General features: G+C 38.6%; 1 protein-coding gene across 1 annotated transcript; it reads left to right on the top strand.

The window, feature by feature from the left end:
- The first annotated feature begins 3,027 nt into the window (after positions 1 to 3,027).
- Positions 3,028 to 13,073, top strand: slc6a11a (solute carrier family 6 member 11a). Its single transcript, XM_020101652.2, has 14 exons — positions 3,028 to 3,221; positions 4,997 to 5,131; positions 5,346 to 5,486; positions 5,889 to 5,976; positions 6,866 to 6,998; positions 8,316 to 8,450; positions 8,524 to 8,627; positions 8,920 to 9,044; positions 9,380 to 9,492; positions 9,581 to 9,718; positions 10,350 to 10,452; positions 11,421 to 11,521; positions 11,611 to 11,781; positions 11,896 to 13,073. The coding sequence occupies exons 1-14, from the start codon at positions 3,089 to 3,091 to the stop codon at positions 12,007 to 12,009; spliced, it is 1,734 nt and encodes a 577-aa protein (XP_019957211.1). The 5' UTR covers positions 3,028 to 3,088; the 3' UTR covers positions 12,010 to 13,073.
- Positions 13,074 to 15,783: the final 2,710 nt, after the last annotated feature.

The raw sequence follows: 15,783 nt of genomic DNA, 5'->3' as shown, positions 1-15,783 counted from the left end.
TATTACTGTCAAGTAGTCAGACAGCTGGTTAGCAACAGCTTTTTCTAGGATTTTTGAAATGAGAGGCAGGTTTGATATGGGTCTATAATTAGCTAAAACCTCTGGGGATCTTTTTAAGCAGAGGTTTAATTACAGCTACATTAAAGCTTGTGGTACATAGCCAGTTAACAAAGACACAATAATCTGATTTAATATGGAGCTGTCACTCAGGGGGAAATCTTCCTTTATTAAGTCTAGTTGGGACAGGGTCTAACTGACAAGTTGTTGGTTTAGATGATGAAACTAATAAGGTCAGTTCAGGAAGATCAATAGAAGAAAAGTGGTTCAAATATAATTCTGGTGCTTCAGGTGGTTGGAGGAGGTGGTGGAGTTCTTCCCTGATGGTTATAATTTTATTTGTGAAGAAGTTCATGAAATCATTGCTTCTTATGGTTAGAGGGATAGATGGGTCAGTAGAGGTGTGACTGTCTGTCAGCCTGGCTACAGCCTGAAGAGGAACCTGGGGTTGTTCTTATTTTCTTCTATTTATAATGAATAATAACAGGTTTTGGCATTTCTGAGTGCTTTCTTGTAATTTATCAGGCTAGGTGAAAGTCATATTGATTGGTGGAACGCCACTTCTTCTCTAGCTTCCGTGATGTCTGTTTTAAAACACATGTTTGAGAATTATACCATGGAGCTAATTTACTTTCTTTTTTTTAATCAAGGGTTGTTTTTAATGAGGCTGCTGTACTATTTACAAAGTTTTCAACTAGTGTGGGAGTAAAGTTTTGATAACTTTCCTGCATTGTACTGACACATGACTGAGAGTTAAGTGTAGAAGGAAGCAGCTCTTTAATTTGTTCCCAGTTTTATCAGATAAACACAGATTATAATAGAATTTCTGTCTAGAATCAGTGTAGTCAATAATTCTAAATTCAAATGTAATTAAAAAATGGTCAGACAGAAGAGGGTGTTGTGGGAATATTATTACATGTTCAATGTCTATGCCATATGTCAGAACAAGATCAAGAGTGGGTTTATACACATGTTGAGTGAAACCAGTTGAGTCTGTTATTGAGTTGAAAGCTGAACTAAGGCTGTCGTTGGCAACATCTACATGAATGTTGAAATCACCTACTATAATGATTTTATCTGTCCTAAGAACTAGTTCTGATAGAACTTCAGAGAATTCAGATCAAAAATCAGAGTAAGGGGCAGGCGGATGATACAGTATATGATAACTAGATGAATTGGTTTATGTGATTTCAGGCTTGGATGGATGAGGCTGATTCTAAGATTTTCAAACGAGTTATAACTTTCTTTCGGTCGAGGGTTGATAGATAAGTCAGATTTAGAGATTGCTGCAACCCCTCCACCTCTGCCTGTGCATAATACATAATATATGACATAATATCATGGAGCATGTCATTTAGAAAATAACAGTAAAATATACAAAAAATAAGTAACCATTATTGTTTTATGCAGGGCATATTTAAACCTGCACAGTCATAATCTTTAAATGTCTTCTCATATGAATTATGTGCCATACTGTAATTACTGACAAGAACACCTGATTCAAAAGCTGACAGTTGCACTGTGTTGAATGAGTGTTCCCTCAGGTACAGCAGGATATTGGGCTGTCATTCTCCCTGAAGTGTGAAACTGTCACTCTACTACTTGAGTTGGCATTACTTTTCCTCATGCACGTATGACATGAAATGATAAATACGTGGCCCATTATACTCCCATCAATCATCTTACCATCTCCGCGTGCCTATCTCTCCCATGTTCTTCCTTGTCTGTAGCTCTATGGGTTTTGACTTTTATAATTCAAATGCAATTTTAATGTCTTCTTATTGTTCTATTTCAAATGTTAATATTATCATCTCTAAAGCACTTTGTACAGCCTTGTTTTTAGTGTCTTTTAATGTAATTTTAATGTATTTTTTATGTATAACCATGCCTTTGTAAAGCACTTTGCATTCCTTTGTTTTCAGTGTCTTATGGATGTAATTTTAATGTGATTTGAATCCCCGAATAGAGCTTGTTATCACCACTGACTTCCCAAATTGGTTCGATTTGGATTTGCAAGGTCTCGATTTCGAATCGATTTGATTTTAGATTTGATTCAACATTGATGCTGTTACGGACATTTCAGTTACAATATCAATTTCGCTTGGACATGAAAGATATTCTCAAAGAACCAAAGCTCCACAACTGAAACAATGTAGGGTCACCAAAATCAACACAAACATAGATGGTCTCCTCTTGGTCAGACTACAACCTTCACTATAGAAAAATGTATTTATGCATAAATAATGATCAGTGTACGGTCAACAAAATTACTTCTCACATAGTTGGTCTTCACATGGTCAGATTACAATACTCACTTTGGAAAAAGACTCTTGAAAAAGAATAGTTTTTATTATGAATAATAATTATTTAACACCCCCTTGTGTTTAAAGTCCGATCTGTGATTTTCTCTCCAACTCTACTGCAGTTTTCTACTAAAATGTTGGTTTCATTCTTATGTAAACACTGGGGTGAAAAAGGCATGTATTAAAGGATCATTACCTTCATTTAATAAATAGGTATTGGGTCATTTTTAAACCCCAGCCCTACATTTAGGTTTAAAACATGGTGTAAATGACCTTGTTTCTCGTCGAATATGAATGTCAGAGCTTATGGGCACTTGGATGACACCACACAAACAGTATAGAGGCATGTTAGGTTTTTTCTGTAGTATTATAGCCTTTATAGCCTCATTGTATAACTCTGCCTTTATAAAGCATTTTAATTGCTTCTGAATGTTGCTTTATATTTAATGCAATCAATCATTCATGCCTTAACTGAAGCTGAGAGCTGTGCAGCAGAGTCCTCAATACCATGTCCAAATACAAATTAGTCACACTGAGCACTCACCTTACTGCTTGTCATCAACATTATTTTTGCACATCTAGAGGTCCCCCTGGTGGTTAAAATAACTCAACATCCGTCAATTATAGCCGTGCACAAATTCCAGGCTCTATGTCGGTATTACCATCGACCTGTGCCTCAGTTGTGTGACAGACTCTCTGTGTGCAGGCTGAGCTCTCTCCCTCCAGAGATGACCTCAGAAACAGTACAGGAGCGTGGCAAGTGGGAGAGCAAGACAGAGTTCATCCTCTCAGTGGCTGGTGCCATTATTGGACTTGGAAATGTGTGGAGATTTCCTTACTTGTGTTACAAGAATGGTGGCGGTGAGTATTTCTGTTTTTTATTCTCAAATTTATTTTGAATTGTGACAGATCCACTCTGCAAACTTATTACAAATCATTCATTTTTACCCTTGTATACTAGAGACATTTGTGGTGAATGGGTAGGATACTGTTATGAGACAAATTAGATTTTTATTTGTTTTTCTTGAAATTGTTGCTACAGTTATATTTAAAGATGTAAAATCCCTAAGGGAAACTTCTCTATCTTTAAAAACTGTATTATTCATTTTAGAAATTGTTGATTGCAATACTATACACACTTTTTAAAAATCTCTTCATTTAGTCAGAAACCATGCAAATTAAAATGTCCACGGAAAGTCAGTTTCTCCCTCTGCTTCACATGTGATGATTAAGGATTTGACAGGTTATGAAAGGCTATAAAAATAAGGTGTGGCTGTGTTTGCACAAAAAGCTGAGTCACATTCTTCACTGAATCCCTCAAATTCATTAACTTATAAAACACGGCCCTCTTGTTGATTTCACATTTTTTTAAACTGAGCAGATTCAGTCGATTAAAGGAGGGGTAGTCCAGTTTATTCAAGTACTTTAAACAATGAGACAACAAGAGGTGTTTTTAACTCATCCACTCATGATGTAATGAACAAAAACCTTTTTGAGTGTTATAATGATTTTTTAAAACTGTGGTTCTGGTCCATTGCTTACATGTAGACTCTACAGACCATAGAGTAGGAGGATCAAGAGGTGACCATCAAATAATAGACTATTTCTTCATTTCCTTTTAGCAATATACCTGCTACGTTATTTTTAACTATTTTGCTTGATGTCAGATCATATTATTGGCGATACCTCTATCATTACAATTCTCAATACTGCCCCCTTAATCTCTGTCATACTTTTTCTTTTGTATAAACACTTTAAACATTGCCAAACAATAATTTCATACAGTCTAACTGGCTGGTCTTTTCCTTGCCATCTGTCTGTCCAGATGTCTGTCTGTCTTTTCGTTGAGCACCAGGATTATCATACATTTTATTATATAAAAAACCTATTAAAGGTCCAGTGTGTAAGATTTAGATGAAAGGGAACTATTGGAAGAAATTGAATGTAGAATAATCCTCATGATGTTTTCACTAGTTTGTTTCATCTAAATTGTATGAATTGTAGTTTTCTTAACTCAGAAAAGGTCCTTTATATTTAAATACTTTATATTTACATGGAGGGGACCCTCTCTACAGAGGCCGCAATGTTTTTTACATTAGTCCAGACTGGACAAACTAAACACCTTTTGAGTTTTTATGACAACTGAAGCTACCACAGGTTCTTTTTCATGTTTGGAAGGAGAGGGTGAGGTGAGGGATGTTCAGCTGCAACATGCATTTTCAACACAAAATTCTGCACACTATTCCTTTAAATAATTACAATGATACTAGGAGATGATTCAGACAAATGACGGATTCAGAATTATTTTTGTCTTGCCATAACATGTCAAGACATGGCTTTAGTCTTGGTAGAGGTATGCACTCGCTGAGCGCCAGGGTTGTGATGTTGTGCAATAGTCACGTAGATTCATGAAAGCTTAAAAAGATAGTTCAATGGATGGATGGAAGGATGGACATCAATGCATACTACTGAAATCCCCACTCCTAGGATTTCCATACCTGCTTACCTACGTACAAGAAGGCCTGAGGTCTATGTTCATATGATCAAAGTAAAATCCACACTTTTAAATCATGATCACGAACCATTCTGTTTGTAGTATGGATAAAAAATGCGTCACGGTTTATTTACACTTGCAGGTGCATTCTTTATTCCTTACATCCTGTTCCTTGTGACGTGTGGTATTCCCCTGTTCATCCTGGAGACATCCATGGGTCAGTACACCAGTCAGGGTGGAATCATGTGCTGGAGGAAGATCTGCCCCTTGTTTGAAGGTAAGGTATTGAACACCTGCCAGGATTGCTATTTACCAAGTTTGTTACATTGCATTTCATTTAACTCACAAAGCGGCTTACAATAAGTGCATTCAACCGTGAGAGTACAAACCCAGAACAACAAGAATTAAGTAATTTAGTAAGTTTATAATGTCAAGGAAAAAATACTGAGGAAACATAATGTTATTTCATTTTGTTTTATTTTTGTTACCAGGCTTTGGATACGCCAGCCAACTTATCCTTCTCTATGGATGTATCAGCTACATGGTGATCTTGGCCTGGGCTTTCCTCTACCTTTTCTCATCACTCTCTGGAGAGTTGCCGTGGGCAACTTGTAATAACACATGGAATACAGGTAAACGAATGTAATTATTTATCCCGACGTTAACCCTTTAATGTCATACTAATAATCAAATGTGCTACTTTGAGCCTACTCTTTAGCATTTGTAGCGTAGACAGTATATCAGCATTGTTTGAAAATAAAGATTTAATAATATAAACAAAATGTCATGGGAGAATTGGTATTGCTAATAAATAATGTACATAAATAAACAGTTAAAATGTTCTTATATCTGCCTACAGCTACATTACAGTGTGTTTAACCATTTATTCATTGTTTGCATCCTGGTTAAAGTTATGTGCTATATAAAAGTATAATGTCTGGTTTAGGCAAATAGAATTTATCATGTAGTATTAATCTGCTGATTTGTTAATTGCTCATGGATGTTCGGTTCGTGTTTAAATTTGTATATTCCAGATGCTTGTGTGGTATTAAACAGCTTTAATACCACTGCTAACTGGACCTCGCCACTGAATATGTCATCATCTGTTCTAGAGTTTTGGCAGTAAGTGATCATCTATTTGAAACTAAACTTTATGAAAATATAGTGATTGTCCGGTGAGCCTGTTGCACAGAGAAGATCTGAGACGGCAGACTGACCCAGAGTGAAGACACACTTATGGGGAGAGAGGCTGACCAGCTTGTATGCAAATTGTAGCCTTGTTTAAAAGAACAGACATTCTGCTTAACATTCACTGAGCTTTACAAGCAAAAGGCAGGAGGGGGTTTCAGACTGTGATGAAGTTGTTAGCAAGAAGGAGGGAAGGGATGAATAGGGGCATCGTATTCATGAAAACAGGAGGGGGAGGGGCAGTCTCCCACACCAATACTGATGTAACACCACACAGACAGTATTCACCAAGAAAGGAAAGGGCTCAAATGTGTATTTTCTTCCTCAGAACTATTTTCTTTTTTTTTCTCTGTGATTTTGTTCCTGGGTCTGCTGTGTTTAACCGTAATCCAATGATCCCTACCCCCCTCGTGGGTTTATAGCCTCTGTGCTCCCAGTGCTCTTCAGTTCGGCTGCTCAGCTCTCCAGTGTTACCTCACGCTACTGTTCTGTTCCTTCTGATTTTGTTCTCTCATGTACCTCAGTGTCTTTTGAAGTTGGATTGTCTGTTTGCATTTTTCTGTCTGCCAACATGAAAGTCTGTAAGCCTTAAGTTAATTAAACTTTTTACGTTTTGCCCCATTCCAGGGGTGGCAGGTGAATATTCACCCAAATATCCTTTTTACCACCATTGTTTTACTGCATTCTGCTTCAGCTTATACATTTGATGCTGTTTTATGTTGTCTAAACACGAGACTGACATGTTGAGTATGTTATGTACATGCACAGTATATTGCCTCGAATAACTGGTTCATGTTTACGAACAATACACTGACCCTTACAGACGACGGGTGTTAAATACATCCACCGGCATCGATGCCCTGGGAAATATACGTTGGGACCTTGCTTTGTGCCTTCTTCTGGTCTGGATCATCTGCTACTTCTGTGTCTGGAAAGGAGTGAAGTCCACAGGAAAGGTAACAACAAAAACGCTCAGAATTTAAGCTTTTTGTGCAATGTCAAAAACCTTCATTTCCTTCAATGATTTGTGTCCATTTTCCTTATTTTTACTTTGGTGATGAATGGAGGAGCATTTTCAGGAGGCTGAATCTGAAAAGTTAGATACTTATTCTGATCTTTTAAACATTAAGAGCATTTAAAGGTGTAAAGAAAGCTCTCAGATACGTGTGCATTTGTAGATTATTAGAAAAATGTGTTTCCTCCATCATTTGGTCTGTTGTCACATTTGTTTCCCTTCTGGGAAACAGCAGCAGGTGTTTAATCCTTGAATGATGTTGTATCACAATTATGTTTATGCAATCAACCAATGTCATCAGTTTGGAGGGCAAACCATAAATGTCACCAAGTAAGAAAACATGCAATGTATCTAAAACTGACACAATAATTCACAGAAAAATCTTTACTTGATGTTTACTGAGACCAACTTTTGTCCTGGACACAAACATTGTCCCAAATGCTAAAATATTAATTTGTGAAATTCTTCAAACGTCTTCTGAAGTCATTTACCTTTACTTTTTTTTTTTGTGTGACGCATTTTGTTGCAATTTAAGCTATCTGCAGTTACATATTAAGGTTCAACAAAGTCACAATATGGCTAAATGCAATTGTCCAATCTGCATTGTTGCAGTTGTTCAGGATAAAAACATATAAATGAAGCATTGTTCCACAACAGAGAAGCCTCCAGCCTACAAATTATAATCTCCAGATATAAACTCTCTTGTAAGGTATCCCAGCAAACCGCGGCAAAAATCATATCAACATTTTTCAAATTTTTTCAGTAATTTCTCTTAATTTCTAACAACCTCAATATCTGTCAAATAACCATAATATGATTTTAGTCTAGGTATAACCTGCATAACTTTTGGCTTGAGGGAATCCACCATCATGTTGCAACAGGGCGGACTAAGCAGGCAAATACCTGGGGAACCAATTTAAGTAAGCCCCCCTGAGAAAAGGTTATGTTGGTCTGCAGGAATGACATTTGTGTGAGAACTCTTGAAGACAAGGATGTAAAAATCCCTTGTAAATTTCAGAAAAATCATTACAGTTTAACCTACTGTAATTTACTATAAGTGTATGGTGGGTCAGGTAGATATTTCACAGGATTCATAATAAATAACCAAAGTGACAAAAAAAAACCCACCACAGTACTAGAATTATTGGTTTGTGAAATATCTTGGTGGACTGGAAAACCACCATGACTCCAAACATGTATTATCATATGGTATTGTTGGTCATTTGTGACGAAGGTTTTTTTTTTTGTTCAAATGTAGGCTACCTACTTCACAGCCACATTTCCCTTCGTCATGTTAGTGTTGCTGTTTCTCAGGGGAATTACACTTCCTGGAGCCCTCCACGGCATCAAGTACTACCTGCGGCCCAATCCTGCTCGGCTCGCCGACCCCCAGGTATCATCATCTTCTCCAACTGTCCTCTGACTTCCCCTGGATTATTGTGACATTAAAAACATATTTCTCGTAGGTTTGGATGGATGCTGGAACACAAATATTTTATTCCTATGCTATATGTTTGGGATGTCTGACTACGCTTGGGAGCTACAACAAGTACAACAACAACTGCTACAGGTGAGTACTTTAATTTAGCATCCAAATGGTTTGCAGCTAAATCTTTGTGATATTGCAAATACAAATTGCGTAAGTATAATCTGTTGGCATCACTCTGCTAAACACAGGTAATGTAAAATCTCATGTAAAATTTAGATTTAAATGTCAACCTCAGTAATATGCAAATCTGTCATTATTATTATCTAACTTGGCTTTGATTCGTTTTAAAGGTGAAGGTCGGCTTGCCTGTGCAAACACATGGTGATGACAGCTTCATCAGAAGTACTGATGCTGCAGTGTTTGTGATTTGCAGAGACTCCCTCTACCTGTGCTTGTTGAACAGTGGGACCAGCTTTATTTCTGGCTTTGCCATCTTCTCAGTCCTGGGCTACATGTCACAGAAACAGGGCATCGATATCTCTACAGTTTCTGAGTCAGGTACGAATGAGAATCTACAGGGAAGCTTTTAAACTGTTACACAATAGGAGGTTGTCAGCGATATTTTTACTCACTATTGCTTTATGGATTTGGATTTTAAAAAATGTGAAAACAATTGGACACCTCTCATTATTTGTAAATATTTAGGATTTCTACAGGAGTACACTTTTTTTCAGTTGTATCCGTACATTCTGTCACATATTGGCTCTGACACTGTAATTAGTTTATTAACATGTGTAAAACCACAATATATGGAATTGAAGCATTCCTGGCATTGCCATTCTAAGGTTATAGGATCAAGTCAACACTCTAACAGTGATGGTTTCTCTTCACAGGCCCCGGCCTTGTCTTCATAGTCTACCCACAGGCTGTGACCCTCCTGCCGTGGCCTCAGGTCTGGTCTGTGTGCTTCTTCACCATGATTATCTTGTTAGGAATAGACGGTCAGGTCAGCAGCCTTCCTTTTATCTCCCTTATGAAATGCAATGTTATTTTTGAAGGGTGTTCTCTACACTTACCTTTCTGTCACTTTCCAGTTTGCTGGGCTCGAGAGCATCATGACCTCTTTGACAGACATCTACCCTTCCCAGATGCGGAAAGGATACCGCAGGGAGCTTCTTCTGGTGCTCCTCAGTGCAGTGTGTTTTGTGTTAGGCCTCTTCTTTGTGTCAGAGGTGAGAACATTGATCAGTGGTCAAGTGAGGAACTCATCATGTGATGTTATGTACAGTCTGATCAATTAAAGGGATAGTTCACCCCAAAATGAAAATTCACCCGTTATTCTCTCACCACTATGCCGAGGGGTGGGTCAAGTGTTTTCGTCCACAAAACACTTCTGGAGTCACAGGGGTAAACAGCTTCGCAGCCAAATCCAGAACAATTGAATTAAACAGTGTCAATTACGCTGCGTCATTAGCCTCACTGTCCGCTGTGATCCCTGCACAAACGCAGCTCCAGAGGAGATTATCAGAGGACATTTAGGCAATAAAACTGTTTCCAGTTTTATTTGGGCCGACAGACACTTGGATGAAGAAGAATCGGCCACCATTTACTTCAATTGTATTGGAATTGGCTGCAACGTTGTTTACACCTGAGGCTCCAGAAGTGTTTACTCAAACACTTCAGCCACCCCTCCATCTGCAGAGTGATGAGGGAATCTTCATTTATCAGTGAACAATCCCTTTAAAACCCACTATACAGCTTGTAAAGTCAAAGTCAAGTATTTGAATGCTAACTTGAGCTGTTTAATTATCGCAAAATTAAATTGCATTATTTGGACCAACGTGTGGCCTGTTTGAATTTTAGGGCGGACCATACATCCTGCAGATCTTTGATCACTACGTGTGCAGTGGTCCCACTCTGCTTCTGATGGCAATCTTCCAGTCACTCATCATCGGGTGGATTTATGGTGAGAAACAACTTTCAACCGTGTAGTAGTTTTCTTTTATGGATACACAATATAACATAGACACTTACACTCTCAAAACAGATGTTTTGTGTTAAACGTAACACAACATGTGTTGAAATAGCTATTGTTGTGGAAAATCTACTGATCAATGGTCGCCTCATCAATGAAGAAAGCGTTCATGAGTCCTTTGACGTCTTATGTTGAAATATTTATTGAAGCTTGGCCAAGAGGAAAATCAGAATTCATCCATACAACATCTGTGCATGATGCTCTCTCATATTCTGAAGTCTGCTTTCCTGCAGTCACACTTTAAACCCCAGCAGATCATTTAATCTATGGGTGTGCTTGTTCCTAAACAGTCAAATGTATGTTCTAGTTATGGAGACAGTAGTGCTGCTTACGCAGTCTCATATCTGTGATGTCGAGGGAGTGAAGGCTTTGACCTTCGCCAAGCTCTCACACTTCCTAAACACAAGCGCCTGTTGCACTCTGCCCCAGAGAGGACAAGAGACAGCAATTACATAAATAATTGATAATTAATAAATTGTCTTGTGGGAGCTTATAAAGGTCAGATACTCAACAACCAAATATCACAACAGAATAAAAATCCAAACTACAGTAATCTATTGTATGATAACTGTATTAATTGGCAATTTCTTTTGTCCAGTTTACCAATTTATCAGTACAATAAACACCAGTTTCTTTCTTGGTAAAATAACATATTACCAGTAGAAGAACACGCAGATCTTTCACCAAAACAAAAATAGGAGTGCCACAGTATGAGATAAAAGTAAAAATACTGTATTTATAGTTATACTTAAGTAAAAGTACAAAAGCAGGAGCATCAAAATGTACTTTTAGAACCAGAACTACAACTAGATAGTTATGTTAAGTAATGTATGTTATAATCTTACTGGATAGTTATTATTGCATTGATCTGGATTGGATGTTACGTGTTTGTCTCGTAGGTGCTGAACGCTTCTGTAACAACATTGAGGACATGATCGGGTACAAACCTCTGCCACTGATCAAGCTCTGCTGGCTGTACGTGACCCCTCTCATCTGCAGTGTAAGTGTCTTCAACAGTCCAGAATACATTACATGTATTTTTCTATTTTCATCTCTCAATGTTAATGTATTTTTTTTAACCTTTCATAGGGCACACTTGCATTTTTAATCCTGAGATACTCCCCGCTGAGGTTCAACAACTCGTATGTGTATCCATGGTGGGCTTACTGGATCGGCCGGTTTCTGTCCTCGTCGTCTCTGGTAATGATTCCGGTCGTCATGATCTGCAAACTGGCCAGAGGAAAAGGGACTCTCTGGCAGGTCAGTGGTGTTATGTTTTATTTTAAGGATTTGAATCTATAAACTCTAGTGGAACCTGTGTTTCCTGTGCTGCTGCATGTGCTAGTCTTTAACAGGATGAATACATTTCTGTAGCGTATCAAGACGAGCTGCCAGCCTGCAGATGACCTTCCAGTGATGACAAAGGAAATGGCAGACATCACTTCTACACCACTTGATTGCAAAGGTGGAAAAAACAGCAATAATTAGTGGAATGTCAACCCTTTAAAAACTAACTTGTTTTTTGTCTTTACTTTTTTACTTCAAGGAATTTGTACGGTACATTGTTTACTACATTGGAATGATTCGAATTTGTTGGAGCTATTTTTAACTCGTTTGTTTGGCTCCTTCTGATATTTGGAGTTGGATTTTGGATTATTTGTCTGATTTATAGTTCGATTTTGTTTGTATTTCCCATCTTTAATATTTTGTTTAGTTCTATTATTTTCTTTTTTTAGCATATCTAGTCATGGTGAACTGGTATTTAATTTATTCTTTTTTAGTTTACATTGGAAAATGGGAACCTGAGGTGGGCCTGTGGTTTTCACTAGAGCAGCAAAGGAAGCAGGACACATCATCCCTTTGTTCTTCTCTATGCTCGCTTGTTTTCAACACACTCGTCAATAGAAAACTTAGAAGGTGCATTGCTTTACCTGTAAACCATATCCTCACAGTGCGTCAGTGGCCTTTGGATTTTAAGTTGGATTTGAATTTGTCGCTACAACAGTATTCACACAAAATACAAGTTTTACGATAAGGTGATATATTTGAGTACAGTGTAATTTATGTTTATATAAATGTGTTGGTTTTTATGTTTGAAATTTTGACAGATACAGAATATACAAAATAGTACGTAGATGAAAACCTTTTCCTGCAACGCACATCTTAAATACCTCAAACTTAATAGAATTGGTGTTTTTGTATCTTTTATTCTATTCACTTGGAAAAAATATATATTATTACTTCCAATGGGTAGAGCATCATCAGATGTTTTAAGAAGCCTGCTTTTAGTATTCAAACAACTTTATTTTATTACATATATTTTCTTTGTGAAATCGTCTTACTTCTGTAATATTTTATAAATAGTATAGGCTATATTTAGATATTCAGCTAAATATGCAAGGACAATATTAAACCAAATAAATTTACTTCCTGGGGTTTTACAAATAAGTATTTAGCCATTTGCTGCTAGAATGTGTGACAAACCTTATTGTGCCTTAAGCATCGTTATATACGACTTGAAACGTGTATAATAAAACTTTCCAGGGTCAAAATACATTGTTCATTTTCTATATGTATGAATGTAAGTGAAGGAGTGAACTGATGTGTCGACAGGTGATCAATAAATGATTATCAGGCATTAATACTGAGACACTGAGCTTATAAACTTCAAACATGAAAATGACAAAACAGAGAAATGTTTGAGGGAAACTATTTAAGGGAAACTGTCACTTTAACTTGACCTTTTTTGTTCATGGAAGTAGTAGTTAGTACCAGTGGAAATTAAGGTACCTTTGTTTTCTACTAACAGGCAGGGACACGTCATTTGAATCTGAATGTGAACCTTTAATATGTTGTCTTAAATTGCTCAACTTAAATAAAAATTTGATTTCAATTAAACAATTTGAATAGTGTTACGCCTGGCTCTGAGGCCGCAACAACACAGACAAGGCAGCGTGATGTAGCGAATTACAATATGCTTTATTGATTTAACATAAACGGAAATGAGCGATGGAGTGTGAAAGTGAGCGTCAGTAGTGTGTGAGGGTGTTTGAGTGCTATGTAGTATGTGTGGTGCATGTTGTCAGGTGCAGAACATAACAAAAGTAGATGCAGCAGGATGGAGATCTCAGGGATGAGTGAGAGACAGAGACAGCCCACGGCAGGGGGTTTATAACAGCAAGCCAATCAGGGAGCCATGCACGGGAACTTCCAGCCGGCCAACAATCAGCAACCTGCAAGACACACCCACACAGCATACACACCATACACAGACAGGACACAGACATGGGCTGGGGCCTAACACCCCCCCCCCATAAAGACAGGGTCCCACACGGAACCCTGGCAGCCCGAGAGGTAGAAGGGAAAAGGACAAGGGAGCAGACGATACCTGAAACAAATAAGACAGACACCAATATGAATATACAGCAAACAGATTAATCACATGGAGCCCTTGACAAGGCGTCAGCTACCACGTTGTCACAACCCTTGATATGGCGGATTTCAAGGCAAAATGACTGCAACAACAGGGCCCACCGAATTAAACGTTGGTTCGGACATTGCAGTGAACTCAGAAATGTCAAGGGGTTGTGATCTGTGAAAACAACAACAGGTCCAGAACTAACATAGACACTGAAATGCTGCAAAGCCAAAGCCAAAACCAGTGTCTCCTTTTCAATAACAGAATAATTTAACTGATGCTTATCAAACTTCCATGAAAAAAAACAAACAGGCTTATCCACTTCTAAGTCATCAGGTTGCAGCAACACTGCTCCTGCCCCCACATACCTGGCATCTACCTCAACTTTAAAGGGCCTATCCCACAAAGGAGCAGCCAAAACCGGAGCATGACAAATAAGGGCCTTCACATTCTCAAACGCAGACTGACACTCAGAAGACCAGTCAAACGTAGCTTTAGCCTTCAACAGGTTAATAAGAGGTGCAACCACAGTTGAAAATTCCTACAAAAACAACGATACTACACAACGAGCCCCAAAAACCTCATCAGTTCTTTCTTGGTTGTAGGAGGAACATAGTTATCAATAGCTTGCACCTTTGCTCTCACAGGACAAACTCTACCCTGACCCACCACACGACCAAGATAAGTAACCGTGGCCTTCGCAAAGTCACATTTGGCCAGATTCACAGTTAAATGTGCGTGAGCCAAGCGGTCAAACAACTCGCCAATGCGGTCAAGGTGGACGTCCCAATCATCTGAGTCAATGACAACATCGTCTAAATACACTGAACAACCTTCCAGATCTCCCACAACCCTGTTCATCAGGCGTTGGAAGGTCGCCGGCGCATTACGCAAACCAAAAGGCATGACTGAATAGGAATATGAGCCTGTGGATGTAATAAATGCTGCAATGTCTCTTGCCCTCTCAGACAGTGGGACCTGCCAATATCCCTTGAGCAAATCAAATTTGCTCACAAATTTAGCTGACCCAACCTGGTCGACACAATCCACACGAGGGAGGGGAAAACATTCAGGTTTTGTGACACTATTTACTTTACGAAAGTCTGAACAAAATCTGGGCGTGTTATGACTTTGGAACGAGCAAGCAAGGCGAGGCCCAAGAAGAGCAGGACGGCTCCGCCATGTCATTCTCCAACATAAACTTAACCTCAGCATCAAGAAATTTTCACTTCTCTGGATGAAGACGGTAGAACTTCTGTTTAATGGGTTTAGAATCACCTACATCAATATCATGTTCAATCAAGTGTGTGCGGGTAGGTGTGTCACTAAACAAACATGTATAACGCCTAATCAAACTAACCAACTGTGCACGTCTGGAAACCTCCAAATGGCCTAGCAAACCATCCAAATTCTAAAGAGTCTCAGAATTCTTGAGCCGGCCATATAATACAGCATCATCAGGGCCTAGTACGCCGTCCCCGCCCTGCTCTGCCACCACAGGGGATGGAGAAACAGACACACAGGCAGGATGGACATCTGATGACTGGACCCCCTGAACACCGGACTCCTGCACACGAGCATAGTATGGTTTCAATAGATTCACATGACACAGATGAGTAGAAGACCGACGGTCTGGAGTAGCAATCAGATAGTTCCAGTCAGACAGTTTTTCAACCACAGAGTAAGGGCCAGAAAATTTAGCCTGAAAGGGAGATGTTAAAATGGGCAACAGAACAAGGACCTGATCTCCTGGGAGAAAAACACGATCTTCAACCCGACGGTCGTAATGTTTTTTTCATTTTGCTCTGTGCACCCACCAACTTACTCTTAGCCACCTCCTGAGC

This window comes from Paralichthys olivaceus, chromosome 2, assembly GCF_024713975.1.
Source record: "Paralichthys olivaceus isolate ysfri-2021 chromosome 2, ASM2471397v2, whole genome shotgun sequence".
Classification (NCBI taxonomy): domain Eukaryota; kingdom Metazoa; phylum Chordata; class Actinopteri; order Pleuronectiformes; family Paralichthyidae; genus Paralichthys; species Paralichthys olivaceus.
This window is presented reverse-complemented; position numbering and strand designations above follow the sequence as displayed.